This window comes from Macrobrachium rosenbergii, chromosome 42, assembly GCF_040412425.1.
Source record: "Macrobrachium rosenbergii isolate ZJJX-2024 chromosome 42, ASM4041242v1, whole genome shotgun sequence".
NCBI classification, from domain to species: Eukaryota; Metazoa; Arthropoda; class Malacostraca; order Decapoda; family Palaemonidae; genus Macrobrachium; species Macrobrachium rosenbergii.
In genome coordinates this window covers 5,595,071-5,622,296 of record NC_089782.1, presented here as the reverse complement: position 1 = coordinate 5,622,296, position 27,226 = coordinate 5,595,071, and the positions used below count along the sequence as shown (strand labels likewise).

The following is a 27,226-nucleotide window of genomic DNA, read 5'->3' as shown; positions in this document are numbered from 1 at the left end:
TGTCTAGTCTACCTTGTAGGAAACCAAGGCTGCTGCTGAGGACAAACTTAGGAAGGATGCAGTGGACTTTGGGAAGATGTTGAGGAGTAAGGCCCGTAATGTGATGGCAAAATTCCATCACGAGGAAGTTAAACAGTCAACCTTTATCTGGTTTTGTCAGTAAAGGGTTGCCAGTGTGCACATATTGAGTCCTCTAGGCATCTCAATGCCTCCTCTAACCAATTCACCACTACATGAGGTGCAGTAGGTATGTAAAGTCCCCGCTCAACAGGTTTTCTAGGAAGAACCTCCCGTTTTCTATGGTGCCTTCACACTTGACCCTAGGTTGTGGTAGTCAGCCTTATTTTTCATTATGTAATTGTACATTTATTACCTATTCATTTTTGCCCTTATACATAGTGTATGTGTCAGAGTATTTTTGTCTAATCTACTACTGTATTATCAATTGTCACGTTATCTGTATGTACCTGTCCTGTTTTGTATAGAGAATAGTTTTGACCTCGGGTCACTTGTATGTCTTTGTACTGACGTCCATGTATACGCGGACATCCGCACGCCGCTTTATAAGCAGACCATTTCCTCAATAAACTAGCAGTTCTTGTCTACCTGCTCTTTCTTTCACACCCTCTCACAGGCAAGAGAGAAAAAGGTTTTGTTTCGAATTTTTATGTGTACTTTTATTGTGTGTACACAAAATAGAAAAAAAAATTAAGACCCATGTTATACAAAAGTGTACTGCATGTACAGTATACCTATGGTATCGTGTGTGGTAAGAAAAAAAAAGTTGCTTTTTTTTGTTCAGAGTGTATTTACATGATATAGTTTGATACACTTATAGAAAAAAGGTAGGAATTGCCTTTTGCATTAAGTTTTCAGTTTGACGTGTGATGGTTGTTGTTTATAAGCATATTTAGTTTTTGTGGATATGCAGTAGTGACATGATGATATGCAATAGCATAAAGACAAGTAGTCTGGGAATTTTCAAATTCATACAATCAACAAAAACAAAATTAATGCAAGATCTGCATTTTTTTAAGCAGGTACACAGGACAAGTTGGCTTTATAACTGCAAATATGAGATCACCCAAGGATGCTCAAGTTGGAGATACTTTGCACTTAAAGGGGTCTGTTGTCACTCCTCTTGAAGGATTTCGTCCAGCCAAGCCAATGGTGAGTTCTGCAAAGATTTTAAATGTTTTATAGGATTAAAAATGCTTTAGAATTTTATAGAAACAGATTAACCCTTAAACGCCGACTGGACGTACCATACGTCGACTAAAATTGTCTGTTGGGTGCTAAATGGACGTACGGTACGTCGACTACAAAAAATTCCAACCTTTGGTCAACTTTGACTCGACCGAAATGGTCGAAAAACGCAATTGTAAGCTAAAACTCTTACATTCTAGTAATATTCAATCATGTACCTTCATTTTACAACAAATTGGAAGTCTCTAGCACAATATTTCAATTTATAGTGAATTTTTTAAAAAACTTTTCCTTTACGTCCACGCACGATAACTGGGCCGAACATCTCGGAAATTCTTTAGTCACTTTGTCGTAATGTTTGCACCATTTTATATTAGTTGTTACATAAAGTTTTATATATGAAAATGTGCGCAATTTCATGTAGAATACAACAGAAAATAACTCATGGTTGTAGCTTTTATCAGTTTTGAAATATATTCATATAAATCACGATAAGTGCCAAAATTTCTACCTTTGGTCAACTTTAACTCGACCGAAATGGTTGAAAAACGTAATTGTAAGCAAAAACTCTTACATTCTAGTAATATTCAATCATTTACCTTCATTTTGCAACAAATTGGAGTCTCTAGCACAATATTTCGATTTATGGTGAATTTTTGAAAAAAAAAACTTTTCCCTTACGTCCGCGCGTGGTAACTTGGCCGAACATCTAGGAAATTCTTTCGTCACTTTGTTGTAATGTTTGCACAGTTTTATATTAGTTGTTACATAAAGTTTTATATATGAAAATGTGCGCAATTCCATGGAGAATACAACAAAAAATAACTCATGGTTGTAGCTTTTATCAGTTTTGACATATTTTCATGTAAATCACGATAAGTGCCAAAATTTCTACCCTCGGTCAACTTTAACTCGACCAAAATGGTCGAAAAACGCAATTGTAAGCTAAAACTCTTACATTCTAGTAATATTTAATCATTTACCTTCATTTTGCAACAAATTGGAAGTCTCTAGCACAATATTTCGATTTATGGTAAAATTTTTGAAAAAAACTTTATCCTTACATCCGCGCGGTAACTCAGCCGAACATCTCAGAAATTCTTTTGTCACTTTGTCGTAATGTTGGCACCGTTTTATATTGGTCGCTACATAAATTTTATATGTGAAAATGTGAACATTTTCATGTAGAATACAACAAAAAATAACTCATGGTTGTGGCTTTTATCAATTTTGAAATATTTTCATATAAATCACGATAAATAGAAAAAATTCTACCTTCGGTCAACTTTAACTTGACCGAAATGGTCGAAAAACGTAATTGTAAGCTAAAACTCTTACATTCTAGTAATATTCAATCAATTACCTTCATTTTGCAACAAATTGGAAGTCTCTAGCACAATATTTCGATTTATGGTGAATTTTTGAAAAAAACTTTTTTTTTACGTCCGCGAGTTACGAATTCATGCATCATTTTGTGATAATATTTTCTCTGTGTTGCTTTGATCATTTTACAATTTGTTATATACCAAAATCATCGCAATTTAGTGTACAATACAAAGAAACAAAAAGTAACTAGTTAGCTTTAACCATTTTGCTCACAGCGTTATTTGTATACAATTATATATGGAATTTTTTTTGCGCTGTCATATATTTCAATATTTATATATGATAATGATATTTTTTTTTCATTTCTGATGGTTGCTTACTAAACTTCAAGCAATGACGAAAACAAGGAGCCAAAAATTACCTCTTAATCTTAAAAACTAAGCGTGCTGTGATTTTTTGAAAAAAACTATTTTTCCGCTTCGGCGCTAACTCCCGAATGCCGCCGGCATACGACAGACACTTTTGTAAATAGAGGCTCGGCGTTTAAGGGTTAATTGATAGATTTATGCAGACTGGTATTACAGAAACCATGGTAATTAACATCAGAAATACATATTGTCTTAATATGATCTAAAAAATATTTATATTAAAATTTTCTATGAAGCATTCATTTATTCTGTGCATACAGAGACTACTTCACATGTGCAAAATGCAAGATGCACAAGTTTAAAGATCTGTAATGCTTCACAAAATATAAAAATGAAATAGTTATCTAAAAAAATTAGCATCTATGGATAAAATGCAAATTGAAATTAAAAGACAAGACGACACATCCATGGAGACATGATGCACCCTTGTCACAAACTATTCAGAACAGGAGTAATATATATAATTAAACCTCCAGGAGACAATGAATAGAGTAGCTAAAATTTAAACACCTTTATTATTTAAATCATAATATATAGTATCTTAACAATGTTACTATTAAAAAATTAATGATGCCACCCAGATGCAGTGTCCATGGCACTGAACACCATGTTCCCTTACCTTGAATCTCTCACAACCTATACAAAAAAATGACTACCATAAATATAACAAGATATAATGAGATCCATAATATAGATACCATCCTACCAATATAAATTTAAACCACATAACTCCTAGAACCTAAATTTCTGGTAAACCAGTCTTTCTATAGGAAGAATATGCCGTCTTGAAATTAGTTACTATGAACTATTAAAACAAGATGAAAGATCTCTTAAATTCAATAATGGCAGTAAAAAATATATAAGTTACGAGATTTAATTTATGGGACTAGTGATATGGACATCAAGAAAAATGACTTCAATAGCTCAATTGATGTGTGCCAACAAAAAATGAGACCAACCTCAAAGTAACCAGACGTCTTAAAGTGCTTGAAGAGTTCCCCGTCAACATTAGGTCTTCACGCCGACCAGAGCTGATGCAGTAGAATGCTAAAAATAACTGACGGCAGTAGCTGGTAAACAAGGGTGGAGAAACATGCCACCCGCTGCTGCAACTGGACTCCGAAATGTAGAATCGATATCTTATTCTTCCATATTAGCAGAGAATAAGATCCATAAAAAGGTTCCCTGTAAAAGTTTCTTGATATTTCCCAGAGTTAATCACAAGCCATGTAAGGAAAGTGGTGAGTTGATGGTTGGTGGGAAACAACTGCAGAATGTAAATAGATAAACCTCGAAGAAACTTCTGTTTATTTACTTGAAGTTCTTGAATGGTTTAACTGTCGTTAAAAGACAAAAATAATGGGGAAGTTAAATCTCTTAATTGTTCCGACACAATATACAAACCCTCGGTCCTTTACATTAGGGATTACTTTCAGCCGTAGCCTGGAAACGGCTGTTAAACTTCAAACAAGGTGGTTAGGCAGTTGACTACTGCCCGGGAGGCGGGAGTACCGCCTGCCCGGGTGTAAACATTCCAATTTGCTTTCGGCCGTCGTAGCATGCGGACGTTGTCTTCATGCTCTCTGCCTGACTGCTTTTTTCTTCACTTTTTGGCGGGAAATCTTTGTTTTTCTTATTGAATTCATTATGGACAAGCCTTCTAAGCCTTCCTATCCCCAGCGTGTGTGTCCCGGCGTAGGAGGGAAGAAATGTAATTCATTTAGGTCTAGCGTCGACGCAGACCCACACGCTCTCTGCCCATCTTGCAGGGGGCATGTGTGTTCGCACGACACTCCTTGTAGTGAGTGTTGCTCTTTGTTCCCCGAGCAATGGAGGAAGTTCGAGGAGAGGAGACATTACCGTCGTAAGCCTACCAAGGAGTCGTCCAAGGGTAATACACCCCTGATGACTCCAGTGGTGGCGAATGTGTTGGGTTCGTTTCTCCCTCCCAGCGAGCTTCCCCTGCTTGCTCCCTCTCCTTCGGGTGAGGACTCCCCCTCCCCTTCCTCATTCGTCTCATCGGTTGTGGAAGGGCGTGGGGGAGAGTTGGACCGGGACATCCTCTCAGGGGTCTCTTCCCGTTCTGGAGGGGAGTTTTTCCCTCCAGGCCAGGTAGAGGCTTCCCAAACTAACCCAACTTTCGCTTCAGGTCTCGGGCTGGATAGCCAGGCAACTGACTCGTCATCAACCTGGCTACATCTGGGCCTACCTGGCGTACCGTCACTGGAGGGACTGGTCTCACATCTTTCCAGCACTCCAGTGACCACTCTGCAACGACAGTCACCACAACATCGGTCACCACATCAAGGTTCGCCCAGCTCCCGGTGTCAGTAGCCTCGCACCTGGATACCCAGGTATCAGCTACCCCTGCCATGCATCATGCAGTACCGCTGCCTCCTGGGTTCCTGGCCCCATTCACGCGACCGGGCCCCTCCTACATGGTGACGTCAACCCTCCCTTATGTGACTGTCGCTGCTCCCGTTGCTGACCCTGGCTCGACTTCGACTATGGTTCCTCGCTTCTCAATCCAGCCCGGCACTTTGTCTGTTCCTCTCCCCATTCCTTCGGCTCTGGCGCGGCCCAGCCTGGCTACCCACGCACCACCCGTGCCTACATTCCCGGCCCCGCCTACTTTCATTCCTGGCCGACATGCAGTTGCTCCCGCCCAGGTAAGTGCTGGCCCGAGCACCGCGGTCTCTACCCGGGATGCGCCTTCTGTTGCAGCCCCTCCTCCTGTTCCTGAGTCTTCGGCTGCGCCCGCTTGGTTTGGGGATCTGACGACGATACTGAAGCTGATGGTGAAGAAGAAGAGGTCTAGAAAGGTGTCGTCGTCTTCGTCTTCGTCTTCATCGTCATGGTCTTCATCTGCTGCCTCTTCTTCTTCTCCTTCCGAGGCTTCCCGGCCGAAGAAGAAGTCTGCCTCTCCCTCCCCCAAGAAGTCTCGCACCGAGAATTCCAAGGGTCTGCCTCCTTCCACAGGGAAGGCAGTGGGATCTCTCGTCGGCTCTTCCCGATCCTCGGATCAGGGAACCGCTGCCCTGGCCTCCGGGTCAGTCGCATCGGGAACCAAGGGTTGCGGACCCCTCCCCCCAGGGGAAGCGAGCACGCGGCTCGGCTCACGCAAGCTGCTCCGCTTTCCTCGGGAGACTGCTTTGCCTAGGCTAAAGCACTCTCCTCGACCTGGGCTGCCGTCACCACAGCAGGTTGGTGACCGCTCCCGGCCCACTGCCTCTGTTGGTTCTGCCAGCAAAGCCAGTGGGAGTGCCCGATCTTCCTCGCTGGTTCCCTCCGCCCCTTCGGCTCCTTCCAGGGGGTGCGAGTCGGACAGGAAGAATTCTGGCGAGTTTTCTCCTCCGAGTTCTACCTCGTGGGCTTACGAACCTGGATTGGTCCTTGGCTTGAGCAGGTCTTATGCCCACGTGGTCCAGGAAGGATCACGGGGGTCTGCTGAGGTTCTCCCTCCTGCAGGGAGAGTAGATCTGGAGGGACTCGAGGGTCCTCTGCCCCAGGATGTGGACACCCCCAAAATACAGAGGACTTTTGCAGAGGTTATTGCGCTGATTCGTCAGCACAATGACCTCGGGGAAGGGACCACACCCTCTTCTGTGGATCGTCCATCGTGCCTCGAATCCTTTTGGGGACCCAAGAAGGAACCCAAGGCTTTGGTGGGGCTGCCGTGGTCCACGCTTGCCGAGGGGGTCCTCGACCAGGTGAACAGTCTTGTGTCTGGGCAAGACAGCTCACTTCGTTCGGGCCACTCAGATAAGCTTCTCCCCCCCCCCTCTGCCTCGCCAGAAGTGCTTTTACACTCCAGCTGTAGGGGCGTTACTGACTAAGCAGGTTGACCCGGACCTGACTCGTCTGGATCCGGGTCTGACGTTGCAGCAGCTTACTGCAGGAGAGTATCTCCATCTCCCAGCAAGAAGCTGCAACCCTGGAAGCCACCGCCATGGCGGCCTTCCTAGCAGTTTCCTGGCTCGATCTGTGGTCCTTCACAGTATCGAAGGTAGCTGCTTCCTCAGGTGCCATTGTATCTGGGGAGGACTCCGCCTTTGGGAGACTGTGCCAGTTTGGGGGTAGGGCTATTTCCTACCTCGCCCACTAGACTGCGAACCTGTGGGCAAACCCCTTTTGAAGTAGGCCCTCAGCCTTAATTTGTTGTTTGTAGTTTTAGCTGTCACACCCCTACGAACCCCTAACCCCTAGGGGGTGAATTTACGCAAGTTTGGCACGGTCTCTAAAAATGCTAATAAATGCTTATTTCTAAAGTTTAAACACTAAATATGACCCTAATCATGCTCCCAAATTATTAAGTTAACTTTTAAATGAAATTAAAATTATTGTAATTTCATTGAAAAGTTAGCTTAATACATTATGCTTAAAAAAAGAAATAAATAGTTGACATAAAAACTGAGAGTTGGAAGAGAATTTCTGTCTCTCCCTTTCCAACCGATCTATTTTTAGAAGTCGTCTCAACCTCTTTTTAATAACTTCTTTATTCTGAAATGCTTTTTCATGAACAAACTCTGTTTTTTATTTTGACTAATACAACTCTTAGTTATTATGTCTCTTTGTTTTAGAACGTATGTGCAACACTAGCGCATTTACACTTCGCAGACAGTACAGGTCAAATTAGATCATTTTAAACTATCTACTGTACAGATAAAGAAGTACAGAGAATTAATAAGCTGTAAAAATGTGTGAGCGCTAACTATGAGAGAGAGAGAGAGAGAGAGAGAGAGAGAGAGAGAGAGAGAGAGAGAGAGAGAGAGAGAGAGAGAGGTTGTCCTTACTTAAGAGAGTGAAATTATTTATCAATCATCACGGAGACTGAGAGAATAACACGAGAGAGAGAGAGAGAGATTGTCTTTACTTGAAATATCAAGTTAAATTATTTATGAATCATTATGGAGAGAGAGAAAAGAGAGTTATTCTTACGTTAGATATCAAAAGATGGAAATTCAGTATTTAACTAACTTTTAAATTAAATTAAAGTTACTGTATTTTCATTTAAAAGTTAGCTTAATACATTACCCTTAAAAAAATAAATAAATGGTTAACGTAAGAATATAGGAGTGTGTGACCCTCTCCCCCATTCCATCGATCTATTTTTAGAAGTCTTCTCAACCTCGTTTTTAAAAACTTCTTTTCTGAGTCCAGTCCCGTGTCAGCCGGTGAAATTCCATTACAGCACGAATTTCTAGGTATAACAATGCTAGATATACCAGAGAAAAAGAGCTTTCAGGAAAGCTGGGGTTACTACCCCCAGTCGATCGTCTTTTAGAAGACGTCAGTATAATGAAGGGTGAGTGAAATACCACTACCACGGAAATATACTCGAAAGATCTCTCCTTATCAAAACCCCGTAAAGAGCGGTGAGCCGTTACAGCTCCCACACTCAACACCCCGCCAGGACGGCGACACCAGCGCCACCTACTTCATTCCATTTTCTAGCACGTGATACGTTCTGCTTCTTTTGTGTGCTCGTCCCTTTTTGGATTGTTTTTTCATCACCTACAATGGCATCGAGCACCTTTTCCATCTCTAAGTTAAGTACCATCTTCTTGTGGGGTTTTTGATCTGTTTTTGGCTGTTTGGGTCTCGTATTTTCATAAATATGGAGATCTTCTTATGACGCCACGGCGTCCCCGGTCAGCCATGTCGACCGCGAGGCGACTCCTTCTGTTCTTTCGGTTGGAGTTGTCTCCTCGTCGCTATATATATAGATTTTAGCCCTTGAATTCCTTCCTGGTGGTTCCGTGCGGTGGCTCCCCCTCCATTTTTAGTTTTTGTTTTGCATTTTTGGCCTGTCGGCCTCTCTTAGGGTGATGCTCCGTCCAAGTACCCCCCACCAGGTTGGGTTCTTTTTCATTTAGTCTCATAGGCTATTATGTTATTCTTGAAGATGGTGCTCTTCTTTTAGTTTTAGTATTTTTAATTTATTTTGTTTATTGTTTTTGGTTGTGTGGTTTACCTCTAGTGGGCCTCCCCCGAGGTAGGCTACGCTCCCTGTGAACGTAATTTTATTTTGATTGTTTTTATATGATGGTTGTAGTGTGGGCTCCATCCCTTGCCCTGGGTGCGGAGATCAGGTTGAGGGAGTTTTGGTTGCTGTTTCCTCCGGGATCGTTTTTTGGGGTCAGAGTGAGCCCTTAGTCCTCTTCCTCCAATTTTGGGGAATCGAGTTCTTTGGATGTGTTTCCTCTAGGCTAGTCGCCTACTTATCCCCCTACTCGATCCTGGTTGGCTCTCGGCACAAAATTTCTCTCCCTGTTGGTTCCTCCTCTCCTTTTACACCCTTTTCTCCTTCCTAACCTATACTAGGTTAGGTTTATATTAGGCTACGCCTAGGAGGAGTTGGGCTTTGGGCTGTGTAGCTCCCTGGAGTAGGCTACCCTTCCAAGTTCATTTGGAGGGAAGGATGCAGTTGAGCGGGTGTCATGTTCTCCTTGTCTCCTGTCCCTTTCCGGGTAGCCTGCTCCTCTTCACTACCCCCTCCCCCTCCCCCTCCAGCCTTGCGACTCGTGCGGGTGACGCTAGATGGCGTTTTCTCCGAGTTCAGGGACTCCTCCTATTGGTAGAGGGATTCGCTCCCTCCCATACCGTCCCCAGCTTCGCTGTGGTGGTGGGGTGGGTGGTTCGTTTGCTCGAGCGTGTTCGAATCCTGTCTCATACCTCTCATCTCCCCATCGGGCTCTGAGTTAGGGTGAAGGTGTACCCCGCCGTATGTTATGAACATAGACACTTTACCCATTTGTTTCTCCGGCGGGGAGGTGATGGTGGGATGATTCTTTGTCATAAGCGTAACGGACTCCTCCGGTCTCGGAGTATTACCATCACTTGTTATTTTTATTGTTGATTATTGTTATTATTATTTTGTTTTACCATATATCCTTTATATTATATATCGTGAATCGGTCCCACACCCGGGGCTCCGCCGTTATTTTTCTGGCAGCCCTTATGGTTGGTTCCTGGTTTCTCATTCCTTCATTCCCCGGAGTCTTCCGGGGTCTGAATCTTACCTTCCACTCTGTGCATTTAAAGCTTATTGGCCCAGTTTATGATAAGGGAGTTCTTCTCCGCCGGAGTATTCCGGTTGTAGTTGAGTTTCCCGGCCTTGCCGACTTTATTTTGCTTGGAGTGTGAGGTTCATGTACTTTTACCTTTACAGACTGTTCGCTGTGAGGAGCCGGGGTGTACCGCCTCCCTTCAACAACCCTACGGACACGTAGTGTGCCGGACCCACGCTGGTTGTGCGGTCCGACTTGACGACCTGGTTGTTTGGCACCCCGATGGCTGTGAGGTTTGCTTTGCTCTCTCCTCAACCATCCAGGATGAGTCGGTAAGTGAAAGTCTTCTTTCCTCCGGTCCATGCTCCTCATATTGTATATTGTTTATATTCTCCGGACTGACTTTTCATTCCTGACTAACTGCAGGTTTCCTTGCAGGCGGACGAAGCTTCAAGAAGTCTGCCTTGAATCCCTCCGGGCCTGGGTGGCTGGGTTTGGCAGGAATGTTCCGTCGGGGAAGCCCTACGTCCTCGACGCCAGGTTGAGGGACTTGCTTTACCCCGGCGCACGGGTGGCGGCTGCAGTGCCAGAAGAACTTGCCACCCCTATCATCCAACAAATCCGTGATGCGACCCAGCCACCTCAAGTGGACATCATGTACGCCGAGGTCTCGGAGGATGTTGCCGCCCTAAATCTCGACTTGGAACCGATGAATACGGAGCAGGACCAGGTGGTAAGTGGTGAGGTAAGTGAGGATGTTGGGGCGGGCCCCCCTTTGTTTGACTCCCTGCTTCATCTGTCTCTTCATTTGCAGGTTTTGTGAAGTCTTCCTCTTTGGGTGATAGAGCTCCGTCTGCTATCCCCAAAGTTGAAGACTTCATGGAAGGCGAAGGGCTACAAGTCCTCGACTTCCAAGAAGGCATCGCCCTTCCCCGTCGAAGGCTAAGGTTTCAGGACCTGTAGCCTCCGGGAGTAAATCTAGTTCCTCCGGCAAAGGCGCGAGTAAGAGGGCTGCAAAACCAAGCCCTCCTCGCCAACCTTCTTTTGATGCAGAAGCCCTGCCACTGAACTGTACAAAAGTTCACAGAGGACCTAGATTCTAGGTTTGAGAAGATCTCAGATAAGTTTGCCAACTATGACAATATACTGGCAGGTTTGGCTCGCCAACCTAAGGCAGAACCACAGTATTCTATCCCCGACACTGTGGACCTCCCGCCGTTTGATGTCAGAAACCCTTGGCGGTTCGCACTCCGGGCCATCCAACATGATGGCAAACTTACCCCTGACGGTCTGGGCACGAGACGGTTGGAGGAGTTGGAGTTCTTCCCCCGATCTCTTGCCCCTTATCCAGGCTTTGTGAGGCTTACTGAAGAAGCCTGGATTCGGTCAGACAAGGTACCTAGGGAGACTGTCATCATCCCTAGGGACCAGGCTCAGTCGGCTCTCCTGCGCACTCTGACGGAGTGGCAGGCAGTGAACACGAAATTGACCCCTTTCAAGGGCAATTTCACGATGTTCACCCTGGGAGAAGATCTTCCCACCCCTTGCATGGACAAAGTTGCTCTGGCTACGCCGAGCATGCTTTGAAGGTAATCCCTTTCCTCAATTAAGGGAAACAGACCCTACTTCCCTGGTATTCCCAGGAAGTAATGAGTTCTGGGTGGACGCCCCGTCCACTTTCACTGTAGGCAAGCTGGACCCTCTTTGCGCTTCCACGCAGTTTAGTGAACAGCTCCCTAAGCTGCCGGAATCTTTGTTGAAGGCGGAGTTTGAGGCCCGGACTAAGTTAGCCCGGTCCTTGAGCTCCGGCTGTCTTACTGAAGGCTACTGCCGTCTCCTGGCTCGGACGAACCCTTTTTTCAGGTCCTAGCTAAGTCTTTCCTGGCGAGCTTCCAGTTAGACTTACATGAGTTTATTATGGCTAGACTGGAATGCAGAAAATTTATTTTTACTGATGCTACAATCCGCCACGAGCCTAACAAGCTCATTAAAAGCTCGATCTGGGGACCTAACCTCTTCCCTGAAGAAGAGGTTACATCCGTCATGTCTGAGGCTACACGGGCCAATCAGAGTCTGCGCGCTCGGTGGGGAATTCCCCTTATAAGCGCAAGACCCCAGAATCGGCCGGCCCCAGACGAGAGGAGGCAAAAGGTTCAGGAGACATAAGAGGCCCCATCAGGCGGTGGTTCAAGCCGTCCCCGGTCTCGGCAGTGGCCCAGCCATCTACCTCTAAGTCCCAACCCCAACAGTATGTGTTGGTCCAACCAGCCAGCTGCCCTCCTATGTATCCTCACCAGCATACAACCCCACATATGAAGGCCGTGGATTTTTTCACGGCCTCAATAGGGTTGCAAGGGGAGGAAGAGGCAAAGCCCCCACAGAGGAAGGCCTAACACCACCCCAAGAGGAAGACCTGGACGTGGTAGAGGGAACAAACCTGCTCCCTCCCACTGAGAGAACACAGGTAGGCGGTCGCCTGTATTGGTTCAGGGACCAATGGACCTTCAGCCCTTGGGCACACAGCATTGTGTCCAAAGGACTGGGATGGAGCTGGATCAAGAATCCTCCCCCTCTAAAGATTTTACCAGCCACCCACATCAATCCTACAGGATTATGTAACAGAATTGCTCAACAAACGAGCAATAAAGAAAGCAAGGCACCTAAAGTTTCAAGGCAGGCTATTCACTGTTCCCAAAAAGACTCCGATCAGCAAAGAGTGATCCTGGATCTGTCGCGTCTAAATCTCTACATAAAATGCGACAAGTTTCGCATGCTTACGGTAGCTCAGGTTCGGACTCTACTTCCGGCGTGGAGCCGTCACCACCTCTATCGATCTTTCAGACGCTTATTATCACGTCCCGGTTGCGCGGAACTTCTCTCAGTTCCTCGGTTTCAGACTCGAATCAAGCCTACTCCTTCAGGGTCATGCCCTTCGGTCTGAACATTGCACCCAGGATATTCACCAAGCTGGCGGATACGGTAGTACAGCAGCTCCGGTCCCAAGGAATTTCCCTAGCAGCGTACCTGGACGATTGGATAATCTGGGCTCCAACTGTTCCGGAGTGTCAAGAAGCCTACGTCCATAGTCATCAATTTCCTGGAGTCATTGGGTTTTCAGCTGAACAGGGAGAAGTCCCGCCTGACTCCGAGTCCCGGTTTCAGTGGCTGGGTCTTCAGTGGGATCTGTCCTCCCACACGTTATCTCTCCCTCCATCCAAGAGGAAAGAGATAGCATCTCTCACCAAGAGGTTTCTCAAAAATCAATCAGCATCCCGTCGGTCCCAGGAAAGAGTCCTCGGGTCTCTTCAATTTGCCTCAGTGACAGACCTGCTCTTGAAAGCCAAATTAAAAGACATAAACAGAGTGTGGCGGAGTCGAGCAAACACAAGCTCAGGGACAAGGTCTCCTCTATCCCTCGAATCTTAAAGACAAGACTGCGGCCTTGGACCACAGTCAAGGCCTGTCCAAAACAGTTCCACTTCAATTTCCCCCTCCGGCACTAGTTATCCACACAGACGCTTCTCTAAGCGGCTGGGGGATATTCACCAAAACAGAAAGTACAAGGAACGTGGTCCACAATGTTTCAGCAGTTCCATATAAACACCCTGGAAGCCATGGCGGTCTTTCTAACTCTGAAGAAAATCCGCCCCCCAACCGGATTCATATCAGGTTGGTGTTGGACAGCGCAGTGGTAGTTCATTGCATCAACAGGGGCGGCTCCAAATCAGGTCGAGTAAACCAAGTAATGGTTGCTATCTTCTCCCTGGCGAACAAGCACGGCTGGCACCTGTCAGCCACCCACCTAGCAGGAGGTCCGGAACGTGGTGGCGGATTCCCTGTCCAGGACTACCCGTTGGAGACGGAGTGGTCCCTGGATGCGGGAATCTTTCAAATGGATTTGCCGCCGGGTTCCGGGACTCCAAGTGGATCTGTTCGCAACGGAGAGCAACTTCAAGCTCCCCTGTTATGTGGCCCCCAACCTGGACCCTCAGGCGCGTCGCCACAGACGCAATGACAGTAGATTGGAACAATTGGGAGAAGATTTATCTGTTCCCTCCAATAAATTTACTGCTGAAAGTATTACACAAACTCAGGACATTCAAAGGTCAACCAGCCCTAATAGCCCCTATTGGCCGAAGAGCAGTTGGTTCCCCTCCTTCAGGAACTGGGATTGCGGAGTCTTCGGATTCCCAAGCCCATTCTGACCCAGACAGTACAAACCAAGACTGTGTCAGCTTCCTCAAGGATTCAGAATGCCCTAGTTTATGGACTTTATAAAATTCGCAGCCCAAAAGGAGCAAACATTGACCCTGTCAACACTCTGTTTTTAGAATCAGATAAAAGAGATTCTACTATTAGACAATATGACTCAGCAGTCAAAAAATTAGCCTCCTTCCTGAAAGCATCTGAAGCCAAAATTATGACGACTAATTTAGGAGTTTCCTTCTTTAGGTCACTGTTTGAGAAAGGCCTTGCTCCCGCCACTATTACCACAGTCAAGTCAGCATTGAAGAAAGTATTTCTTTACGGCTTTAAAATCGACCTTACAGATTCCTATTTTTCATCCATCCCCAGAGCATGCGCTCGTCTGAGACCAGTATCACGTCCACATTCTGTTACTTGGTTTCTCAATGACGTCCTTAAGTTAGCATCAGAGTTGGATAACTTCCATTGCTCTTATCAGGATCTGTTAAGGAAAACCTTATTTTTGATTAGTTTGGCTTCAGGTGCTAGAATCTCAGAGCTGTCAGCTCTCACTAGAGGTGATAATTTTGTTAACTTCCTCCCATCCGGAGAGGTCCTCCTTTCCCCTGACCCTAGATTTTTAGCTAAGAACAAAGACCCACAGGACAGGTGGTCTCCTTGGAAGGTGGTGCCCCTTCCTCAAGATCAATCTTTATGTCCAGTTTATACACTTAAATCTTACCTCTCAAGAACTCCACAGAGTAAGTCGGGTCCTCTTTTTATCAGGGAGAAAGGTGGTACTCTTTCACTTAATGGTATAAGACAACAAATTCTGTATTTCATTAAACAAGCCAACCCAGACTCAGTTCCTAAAGTTCATGATATTCGAGCAGTGGCTACTTCCATTAATTACTTTCATAATATGGACTTTTCAGAGTTATCAAAATATACGGTTGGAAATCACCTCTAGTGTTTAAACGCCACTATTTAAAATCACTCAAAGCCCTGAAATATTCTACAATAGCAGTGGGAAGTGTCATCTCCCCACCTTAAATAATCATATCCTTTCCTTTTCCCCCCCCGCCTACCTCATTTGCTTCTCTGCTTATTCTCCTGGTTGTTTATGCCTCACTGCCTGGCCCCTCATATTGATGTATCTTGTATCTGCTGATGGAAAAGTGTAATCTGACATGCCATAATTGTTTTTTCTTGTGGGGTACTGGACAGTTTTTGTTTGGCTCCATGTACCCCAGACATTTGTGTGTGTTATATTCATTAGTCTTGTCTCTTACGTGTTTAGCCTAAGTTTACATGTATAGTTTTAAGGTTGTATTTTGCTTGTTCTGTGCACATTTCATGTTTCACTACTTTTAAGTAATTTTAAGGTTTTTGAGGTTTTTCCCCATCATGTGGGGACCTCCATTGTTTTTGTAGTAAAGTTTGTTGGTGTGCCTTAGAATTAAGTTACCTTAGGTTTAAGTATTCTTGCTTCATGAAAGAGATTGCTTAATTAAAATTATTTTCGTTACAGTTTTGCTTTTTCTTCAGATTACCTTTTTTTTTTCCAGTAGTAGCAGTCTTGGCATGATTCTCTATCACTATTTCACCGGCTGACACGGGACTGGACTCAGAAAAGGGATTTTGACAGAGGAAAAATCTATTTCTGAGGAAGGTCCCGTGTCACCCGTGACCCTCCCCTGTCTCAGTCTAGTACTCCCCCCTACTTGCACATGCCAAGTCTGGGGTTAGTGCTAGCATGGAATGAAGTAGGTGGCGCTGGTGTCGCCGTCCTGGCGGGTGTTGAGTGTGGGAGCTGTAACGGCTCACCGCTCTTTTCTGGGGTTTTGATAAGGAGAGATCTTTCGAGTATATTTCCGTGGTAGTGGTATTTCACTCACCCTTCATTATACCGACGTCTTCTAAAGACGATCGACTGGGGGTAGTAACCCCAGCTTTCCTGAAAGCTCTTTTTCTCTGGTATATCTAGCATTGTTATACCTAGAAATTCGTGCTGTAATGGAATTTCACCGGGTGACACGGGACCTTCTCAGAAATAGATTTTCCTCTGTCAAAATCCCTTTATTCTGCCTGTTTCTCTTTGTTCTGACATGCTCTATGTCTCTATGTTTTAGAACGACACATTTACAGTTTGTAAACGGTACAGGTAAAATTAGATCAATTTAAAATTATCTACTGTACAGTTAAAGACATACAGAGAAACAGATACAGAGAAACAGTACTGTAATTCATTTGAAACTATTTCAACAAAGAGAGAGATAGAGAGATAACAGTTGTCCTTACTTAAGAGAGTGAATTTTTTATGAATTATTGCAGAGACACACACACACAGAGGGAGAGAGAGAAAGAGAGAGAGAGAGAGAGAGAGAGAGAGAGAGAATTGCAAGAAACAGTTGACCACTGATCAGCAACACTTCCCTTCTTGTCATGTTAAATGACATGTCTGACAGCTTTTGCCTTCCACCTTATTACAAAAGAGAGGGAAGAATTTGTTTGTTTAAAATAATATGAATTTTGTAATTAGTTTTATTATTATTAATATTATTATTATTATTATTATTATTATTATATTAATCTTATTAATATTTGAAAATTAATATTTATTATTAGGTAAAAAGCTTATTTACCATACAAATACAGTAAACATACCTGTATACATGTACCATAAAATTTCTCTCATCTCACTAAAAGAGAGAGAGAGAGAAATTTTTACTTTTAATAGTATTTAATGTTATTTAATTTACACAGAAAAGCTTGAAAACTTATAAATTACATAAAAAATTAAACATAAACACTTTTGCAGGGTTTCTCAGTGTTCACAAATGTTTAAGTATCTGTGAAAAACTTGTGTATGACCATTAGTTAGGTTGCAATGAAAAATTCGTGTGTCTGTGAATTCGTGCAACTCTCTTTCGGAGCAGACGTTCTCTTCTTATGAGGGCCAGCAAGAGAGAGGCCAAGTGAATTAATTTACAACAAAAGCTACTTTTGGATACTGCCAGCCATGTGTCAAAAATAGGCAGTTTAATGGAGCAAGGGACGGAGCTCTGTTCTCTGTGGCCGCGCCATCAATCCTGAGACCAAGCTTCTCTCTCCAAGGCCCTTTATAGCTTCGGAAGTTACCTCTTTCTCCTCCTAGATGGCGTTGTGATCACTCTGCCCACATGGAAATGCAGGCAGCATGTCTCCGATTTCAAAATGGCAGAACACGTGTTCAGCCTGCCAGCTGACCTGCCTCTGGTGACGATTAACTCTGGTTGGGTCTCCACCTGGAATTAAGGGATTTCCAACAGCATTTTGGACAAGAGAGGGGTTAAAGGGGTTTTTCCCCCCTAAAGGCAATGATGACAGAGGTGTTAGGGGCAAATTTGCCTACAGTGAATCATACTAAATTGACTTTATTGAATTACTTAGTCCTTTTTACTTTGAATTATTGCGTAAAAGATGGCGCAATTAGGGAATATTTTTAATAATATATATATATATATATATTATATATATATATATATATATATATATATTATATATATATTATAAATATTATATATATATATATATATAAAGGGATTTTGACAAAGGAAAAATCTATTTCTGAGGAAGGCCCTGTGTCACCCGGTGAAATTCCATTGTAACACGAATTTCTAGGTATAAAATGCTAGATATACCAGAGAAAAAGAGCTTTCAGGAATGCTGGGGTTACTACCCCCAGATCGAGCGTCTTCTATTAGGAAGACGTCGGTATAACCAAGGGTGAGTGGAAGGATCACAACCACAGAGCTACACTTCGAAAGATATCCCCATGTCAAAACCCCAGAAGAGAGCGGTGAGCCGTTACAGCCCCCACAAAAGGCGCCCGCCAGGCCGGCGACACCAGCGCCACCTACATCATTCCAGACTAGCACCACCCCCAGGCTTGGCATGTGCAAGTAGGGGAGCCAAAGGTGACTCTGGGAGGGTCACCGGGTGACACGGGGCCTTCCTCAGAAATAGATTTTCCTTTGTCAAAATCCCTTTTCTGAGTCCAGCCCCGTGTCAGCCGGTGAAATAGTGATAGAGAATCATGCCAAGACTGCAAACTACAAGGAAACAAGGTGATCTGAAGAAAAACACAAGCTATGAAAATGGTTTAAATGAGAATATCTCTTACATGAAAAAATGATTAAACAAGGAAAATACAGTAATATTACCTTAAAAGTAGAATACAAAATTAGTGCACCAAAAATACTAGTACTAAAACAAAACATAAATTCAATAAATACTAAGATTAAAAGGAGTAAATATAAACTTATAACTAAAATCATAAGGAGACATCTACAACATACAGAAAATTTATGGGGTACATGGAGCAAAATAAAAACAGCCCAGTACCCCAAAAGACAATCCAAAATCACAACATGTCAAAATACAGTCACCAAAAGATAATAAAAAGACAATAATAATATCAATATGAGGAGCAAGGCAGTGAGGCATGATCAACCAGAAGGGCAAGCAGAGAAGTAAATGAGGCAGGCGGGCGGGGTTAGGGGAGGATAAAGGATAAAGATTAATTAAGGTGGGGAATGACACTCCCCACAGCCACTGTAGAAAATTTCAGGGCTTCGAGTGATTTTTTAAATAATGGCGTTTAAACACTAGAGGTGATTTCCAACCCATATATTTGGAAGTTCTGAAAAATCCATATTATGAAAATAATTAATGGAAGTAGCTACTGCTCGAATATCATGAACCTTAGGGACTGAATCTGGGTTGGCTTGTTTAATAAAATACAGAATTTGTTGTCTTATAGCATTCAGTGAAAGAGTTCCACCTTTCTCCCTGATAAAAAGAGGACCCGACTTACACTGTGGAGTTCTTAAAAGGTAAGACTTTAAGGTATAGACTGGGCATAAGGACTGGTCTTGTGGAAGAGGCACCACCTTCCAAGGAGACCACCTGTCTTGAGGGTCTTCATTTTTAGCTAAAAATCTATGGTCAGGAGAAAGGAGGACTTCTCCGGACGGGAGGAAACTAACAAAATCATCACCTCTAGAAAGAGCCGATAGCTCTGAAATTCTGGCACCTGAAGCCAAGCTAATCAGAAATAAGGTTTTCCTTAACAGATCCAAATAAGAGCATTGAAAGTTGTCAATCTCAGATGCTAACTTAAGAACATCATTGAGGAACCACGTAACAGAATGTGGGCGTGATACGGGTCTCAGACGAGCGCATGCTCTGGGGATAGATGAAAAGTAAGAATCTGTAAGGTCAATTTTAAAACCATATAAAATACCTTCTTCAGGGCTGACTTAGCTGTGGTAATAGTGGCCGGGGCAAGGCCTTTTTCAAACAATGATCTAAAGAAGGTAACTGCTAAATTAGTAGTCATGGTTTGAGCTTCAGATGCCTTCAAAAGGAGGCTAATTTTTTGACTGCTGAGTCATATTGTCTGAGAGTAGAATCTCTTTTATCTGATTCTAAAAACAGAGTGTTAACAGGGTCAATGTTTGCTCCCTTTTGAGCAGCGAACTTTATAAAGTCCATAAAACTAGGGCATTCTGAATTCTTGAGGAAGCTGACACAGTCTTGGTTTGTACTGTTTGGGTCAGTCTGGGATTGGGAATCTGATGACTCTGCAACTCCCAGTTCCTGAAGAAGAGGGAACCAGTTGCTCTTCGGCCAATAAGGGGCTACTAGGGCTGGTTGACCTTTGAATGACCTGAGTTTGTGTAGTACTTTCAACAGCAAATTTATTGGGGGAAACAGATAAATCTTCTCCCAATTGTTCCAGTCTATGGTCATTGCGTCCGTGGCATACGCCTGAGGGTCCAGGTTCGGGCCACATAACAGGGAAGCTTGAAGTTGCTCTCCGTCGCGAACAGATCCACTTGGAGACCCGGAACCCGGCGGCAAATCCAATTGAAAGACTCCCCGTCCAGAGACCCTCCGTCTCCAACGGAGTGGTTCTGGACAGGGAATCCGCCACCACGTTCCGCACCCCGCTAGGTGGGTGGCTGACAGATGCCAGCTGTGCTTGTTCGCCAGGGAGAAAATAGCAACCATAACCTGGTTTACTCGACCTGATTTGGAGCCGCCCCTGTTGATGCAATGAACTACCACTGCGCTGTCCAACACCAGCCTGATATGAATCCGGTTGGGGGCGGATTTTCTTTAGAGTTAGAAATACCGCCATAGCTTCCAAGGTGTTTATATGGAACTGCTGAAACATTGTGGACCACGTTCCTTGTACTTTTTGTTTTGGTGAATACCCTCCCCAGCCGCTTAATGAGAAGCGTCTGTGTGAACCACCAGCCCGGAGGAGGAACTGAAGCGGAACTGTCTTGGACAGGCCACTGACTGTGGACCAAGGCCGCAGTCTTGCCTTTAAAATTCGGGGATGGAGGAGACCTTGTCTCTGAGCTTGACATTGGCTCGACTCCGCCACACTCTGTTTATGTCTTTTAATTTTGCTTTTAAGAGCAGGTCCGTCACTGAGGCAAATTGAAGGGACCCAAGGATTCTTTCTTGGGACCCGGCGGGATGCTGATTGATTTTTCAGAAATTTCTGGTAAGAGATGCTATCTCCTTCCGCTTGGGAGGCGGAAGGGATAACGTGTGAGAGGACAGATCCCACTGGAGGCCCAGCCACTGAAACCGGGACTCCGGAGTCAGGCCTAACGACTCCAGGAAGTTGATGACCGTGGCCGTGGCCTTCCGACATTCTAGAACTGTTGGAGCCCAAATTATCCAATCGTCTAGGTACGCTGCTAGGGATATCCTCGGGACCGGAGTTGCTGAACTACCGTGTCCGCCAGCTTTGTAAATATCCTGGGGCAATGTTTAGACCGAAAGGCATGACCCTGAAGGAGTAGGCTTGATTCCCGAGTCTGAAACCCAGGAACGGAGAGAAGTTCCGCGCAACCGGGACGTGATAGTAAGCGTCTGAAAGATCGATGGAGGTGGTGACGGCTCCACGCGGAAGTAGAGTCCGTACCTGAGCTACCGTAAGCATGCGAAATTTGTCGCATTTTATGTAATGATTTAGACGCGACAGATCCAGAATCACTCTTTGCTGATCGGAGTCTTTTTGGGAACAGTGAACAACCTGCCTTGAAATTTTAGGTGCCTTACTTTCTTTATTGCTCGTTGTTGAGCAGTTCTGCCACATAATCCTGTAGGACTCTGGAGGGTGGCTGGTAAAACCTGATCAGGGAGGGGGTCCTTGATCCAGCTCCATCCCAGACCCTTGGACACAATGCTGTGTGCCCAAGGACTGAAGGACCACTGGTCTCTGAACCAGTAAAGGCGACCACCTACCTGACTGTTCTCTCAGTGGGAGGAAGCGGGTTTGTTTCCTCTACCACGTCCAGGTTTACCTCTTGGGGCGGTGTTGGACTTTGCCTCTGTAAGGGGCCCGACCTCTTCCCCCTTGCACTCCTATTAAGGCCGTGAAAGAACCCACGGCCCTCATAGGTGGGGTTGTATGCTGGTGAGGCAACATACGAGGTGCAGCAAGGGAATGGGCTGGTTGGACCAGCACATATTGTTGGGGATGAGCCTTTGAGGTGGAGGGCTGTGCCACTGCCGAGACCGGGACAGCTTGAACAACCATCTGATGATGAGGCCTCTTATGTCTCCTGAACTGTTTACCAGACTTTAGCCTGGGGGCCGCCAGATTCTGGGGTCTTGCGCTTGTAGGCAGAGATGCCCCAACGAGCGCAGACTTTGGTTGGCCCTGTAGCCTCACTCAGAACACTGGCTAACGTCTTCTTCTGGGAAGAGGTTAGGCCCCAGATAGAGCTCTTCATGAGCTTGTTAGGCTCATGACGGATGGTGGCATCAGCAAAATGAATTTCCTGCATTCCAGCTTGGCCACCATAAAATCAAATAGGTCAGACTGAAACCCTGCTAACAGGGATTTAGCCAAACCTGGAAGAAGGGCTCATCTGCACAGGAGACGGCAGTCGCTTCTGTGAGGGCAGACGGAGTTCAAGGACCGGCCTAGCCTAGTCCGGGCCTCAAACTCCGCCTTCAGCAAGGCTTCCGGAGCTTGGGAAGCTGCTCACTGAACTGAGTAGAAGCACAGTAAGCGTCCAGCTTTCCCACAGTAAAGGTGGACGGGGCATCTTCCAGAACTCCTCACCCCCCTGGGAATACCAGGGATGTGGAGTCTGTCTCCCTCAGCTGAGGCAAAGGGTTGCCATCAAAGCATGCTCGGGCCGTAGCCAGAGCCACTTTGTTTAAACATGGAGTGGGCAACTTATCACCCAGGGCGAACATGGTGAAGTTGCCCTTGAAAGGTGTCAAGTTTGGTGTTCTCTGCCTGCCACTCCGTCAGAGTGCGCGCAGGAGAGCCGACTGAGCTTGGTCCCTAGGGAAGATCACTGTCTCTCTAGGGACCTTGTCTGAACGTACCCAGGCTTCCTCCGTCAGCCTAACGAAGCCTGGGTAAGGGGGCAGGAGATCGGGGGAAAAACTCTAATTCCTCCAAATGTCTCGTGCCAAGACCTTCAACTGTCAATGTGCCATCATGTTGGATGGCACGGAGGGCAAAACGCCAAGGGTTCCCCGACATCGAAGGGAGGGAGATCAGCTGTGTCAGGGATATCATACTGCGGTTCGGCTCCGCCAGGGCGAGCCATTCCCGCCAGTATGTTATCATGGCTGGCCAGCTTCTCAGATATTTTGGAAAGCTTCGACTCGACCTCCGCCGAGAACCTCTCGAATAACTGAGTTAGCAAACGCCTCAGGGTCAAAGGCAGGCTGGCGAGGAGGGCTTGGTTTTGATGCCCTCTTACTCGCGCCTTTGCCGGAGGTTCCAGGTTTGCTCCCGGAGGCTACAGGTGCTGAGACCTTAGCCTTCGACGGGGAAAGGAGATGCTTTCCTGGAAGACGAGGACTTAAAAGCCCTTCGCCTTCCATGAAGTCTTCAACTTCAACTTGGGGACAGCTGATGGAGCCCTGTCACCCAAGGTGGAAGACTTAACAAAACCTGAAAAAGAAGAACAGAGGAAGATGGGGAATCAAAAGGGGCCCGCCCCCAACCTCACTTACCTCGCTACCTACCACCTGGTCCTGTCTGTATTCATCGGGTTCCAGGTCCAAGTCTAAAGCGGCGACGTCCTCCGAAACCTCCGCATAAAGGGATGTCCTCTTGGGGTGGCTGGGTCGCATCCCGGATCTGCTGGATGATGGGGTGGCCAACTCTTCTGGAACAGCAGCAGCAACCCGGCGCGCCGGGGTAAAGCAGGTCCCTCAACTAAGCGTCGAGGACATAAGGGCTTCCCGACGGAACGTTCCTTCCAAACCCAGCCACCCAGGCGGGAGAGACTCAAGGGAAGTCTTCTTGGAGGACTCGTCCGCCTGAAGAGAACAGACAATTAGGGTTGAACTGAAATATAAACCCGAAAACCAATATAAACATAATACAATGTGAGGGACGTAAGAAATGAGGAAGAAAGTATCTTACCGACTCGTCCTGGATGCTTGCGCATAGAGCGAAGCAAACCTCACAGCCATCAGGGTGCCAGACAATAAGGTCATCCAACCGGACCGCACAACCAGCGTGGGTCCGCACACCACATGTCCCGTACGGTTGTTGGAGGGAAGCGGTGCACCCGGCTCCTCACAGCGAACAGTCTGTAAGTGTAAAAAGTACATGAACCTACCACTCTAAGCAACCTAAAGCTGGAAGGCCAGGGTATTTCAACCTACAACCGGAATGCTCGGCGGAGAAAAACCCCTCGTCAGAAACTAGGCCAATAAGCCATAAATTAAACAGAGTGGAAGGTAAGATACTTCCAGACACCGGAATACTCCGGGAAACGGAAAGGATTGAGACAACAGGGACCCACCACAAGGGCTGCCAGCAAAAAAAACGGCGGAACCCCGGGCAGAACACCGGACTCAATAAAACATATAAAATAAGTATAATGGCGGAGTGAAAGCTCACTCCGCCAGATAATATAATATATATATAATATACAAGTGATGGTAAAACAAGTGATGGTAAAAAAAAAATCACTCCGGAGACCGGAGGATCCGGTCCCTCTCATATCTCCCCAATCCCACCTCCCCTGCCAGAGAAACAAGGTGGGTGAGATGCTCGTCATCGCATACAATAACATAAGCGGAAGCAAGCATAATAACCCAACCAAAGCAAATCGACGGAGAGAGGTCGAGAACAGGGGAAGAATGTTCGAAACCCGCTCGATCTTGGAGAGTGGTAAACGAAACATCAAAACAAACACAGCGCTGCTAGGGACTTGTATGGGAGGGAACGAATCTCTCCACCAGGAGGTAGTCCCCAACTCGGAGAAAACGCCATCTAGCGTCACCCGCACGAGAATAGGCAGCAAGAGCTGGCCTGAGATGGGGGGGGGGAGGGTTGGTGGGGTAGGGAAGAGGGGTAGGCTAAGATAAGAGAAAACAGGAGACAAGGGAAAATAATTCACCCGCTCAACTGCAATCACACACCACGCCAAGAAAATAATACTAGCTTGGAAGGACAAGCCTACTCCTGAGGAAAGGGATGACCAAGAACTCAATGCCCAACTCCTGACTAGGCAAAGCCTAATTAACCTAACCTAGGCATAGCCTAGGCTAACGGAAAGGAGCAAGGGAAGGGTGGAGGAGGAAATAACAGGGAGAGAAATTTTGTGCCGAAAACCAACCAGGACCGAAAGAGAGGGGGCAAAAAGGCAACTAGCCTAGAGGAGGCACACCCAATGAACTCTACCCCTTCAAAAAGAAGGGGAGAACAAAGGGGCTCACTCTGCCACCCAAAAAACGGCCACTGGAGGAAACAGCAACAAAACTCCCTCAACCTGATGGATCCTCCACGCCTAACCTAAGGGCGGGAGGTCAAGGAAAACAAAATACAGCCTAACAATATGAAAGGCAAGGGAGAAACCCACACACAATAAATAAAAAAACCATCACAAATAAACACAATACATGGAATATATATTTAAAGAATAATGTGCTCATGCTCATGCAAGTGCATAGCCTACCTCCGAGGAGCGACCAGATCAATCAAAGCTGCCGCTGACCTCAGGAAAGGAACAAGGCAATACAAAACATGTATAGCACCAACGCCAAGAAAAAAACAAAAAATAATAATACAGAATAAGTAATAACATGAGAACTCATCCTGGAGGGGAACCTAAGCGGGGCATCACCCCTAATAAAGGAACCCGACCATGGGGTCAATCATACTAAACAAAAACTCCAATAAAACAACCCGCCCAGGAAACACCGCCAGGAAGAGAACCAGGGGCAAAATATAAGTAATATAATGACAAGGAGACAACCCAAACAGAAAAAACTGGAAGGGGTAACCTCACGGTCGACATGGCTGGCTGGGGGCCCAACGGCGTCATAACAACAATCTCATAAATGTGAAAATACGAGACTGATGCAGCCAAAATTATCATAAAAAAAACCCCACAATAAGATGGTACTTAACTTGGAGATGGTAAAACTGCTAGAAGACATGACAAAAATGAAGGAAAAACCCAAAAAACACAAGCACAAAAAAAGAAATGGTGATGACAATCACGTGCTAGAAAATGGAATGAGTGTAGGTGGCGCTGGTGTCGCCGAGCTGGCGGGTGTTTGGTGTGTGGGGGCTGTAACGGCTCACCGCTCTGTTCTGGGGTTTTGACATGGGGATATCTTTCGAGTGTAGCTCTGTGGTAGTGATCCTTTCACTCACCCTTGGTTATACCGACGTCTTCCTTATAAAGATGCTCGATCTGGGGTAGTAACCCCAGCATTCCTGAAAGCTCTTTTTTTTCTGGTATATCTAGCATTTTATACCTAGAAATTCGTGTTATAATGGAATTTCACCGGCTGACATGGACTCAGAAATATATATTATATATATTGTATATATATATATATATATATATATATATATATATAACATATATATATATATATATATATTTGTCTGATAGTCCAGTCCTGATATTCATGCCTATGAAATTCCATTACAGCATTATCATTTTTAGGTATAACCTTACTAGATATACCAGAGAAAAAGAGCTTACAGGAAAGCTTGGGGTTATAAACCTAAGTCGAGTCTTCTAGGAAGACGTCGGTATAAAAGGGGTGAGTAATATACTACACACGAATTTACCTACTGAAAGATCTCTCCTTGTCAAAACCCCGAACAGAGCATGAGCCGTTACAGCCCCCACACCAAACACTATTTAGGATTTACCAGCTTGTTCTACAAAATTCCATTTTCTAGCACGTGAAATCACTGTTTCTTTTGTGTGCTCGTCTCCATTATTTTGGATTTTTCTGCTTTCTGAGATGATGGCGTCGAGCAGCTTTACCATTTCCAAGTTAAGTACCATCTTCTTGTGGGGTTTTGTTCTGATTTTTGGCTGTTGAGGTCTCATTTTCATAAATATTGAGATCTTATTATGTCGCCACGATACCCCTGCCAGCCATGTCGACATGATAATACAAAAATTCTGTTCTTTTCAGTTGGAGTTGTCTCCTCGTCGTTATAGATAAATTTTGCCTTTGGTCCCCTTCCTGGTGGTTCCTATGCTAGTGGCTCCCCCATATGAATTATTTCATTGGCCTACAGGCCTTGGTGAGAGTGATGCCCTGTCTAGGTTCCCCCTCAGGTTGGGTTCCTGTTATTTTTGGTCTTACTAGGCTAATTATTTTGTCTTGAAGATGGTGCTCTCTTTTAGTTTTATTTTTATTTATTTTTTTATTGTTTGTTTACCTGAAAGTGCTGGCGGCAGCCTCAGATCTAACCTTCCCGGGGTAGGCTCGCTCATGTTGAGTACATTTTAGTTTTTATAGTGATGGTTATTTTGTGGAGTAGGCTGTTTTTCCATCCCCTTGCCCTGGGTGGGGAGTTCAGGTTGAGGGAGTTTTGTTGCTGTTTTCCTCCGGGATCGTTTTTTGGTGGGCAGAGTGAGCCCTTAGTCCTCTGTTCCATTTAGGGGAATCAGTTCTTTATTGTGTTTCCTCTAGGCTAGTCGCCAGTTGCCCCCATTCTCGATCCTGGTTGGTTCTCAGCACAAAATTTCTCTCCCTGTTGCTTCCTCC

General features: G+C 45.3%; 1 protein-coding gene across 1 annotated transcript in view; it reads left to right on the top strand.

The window, feature by feature from the left end:
- The window catches only part of waw (Translation factor waclaw), a 570,569-nt gene that overhangs the window by 248,314 nt on the left and 295,029 nt on the right, over positions 1-27,226 (top strand). Inside the window, exon 7 of the mRNA XM_067085359.1 lies at positions 1,041-1,170. Coding sequence (XP_066941460.1) covers positions 1,041-1,170 — 130 coding nt within the window. The remainder of the gene's footprint in view (positions 1-1,040; positions 1,171-27,226) is intronic.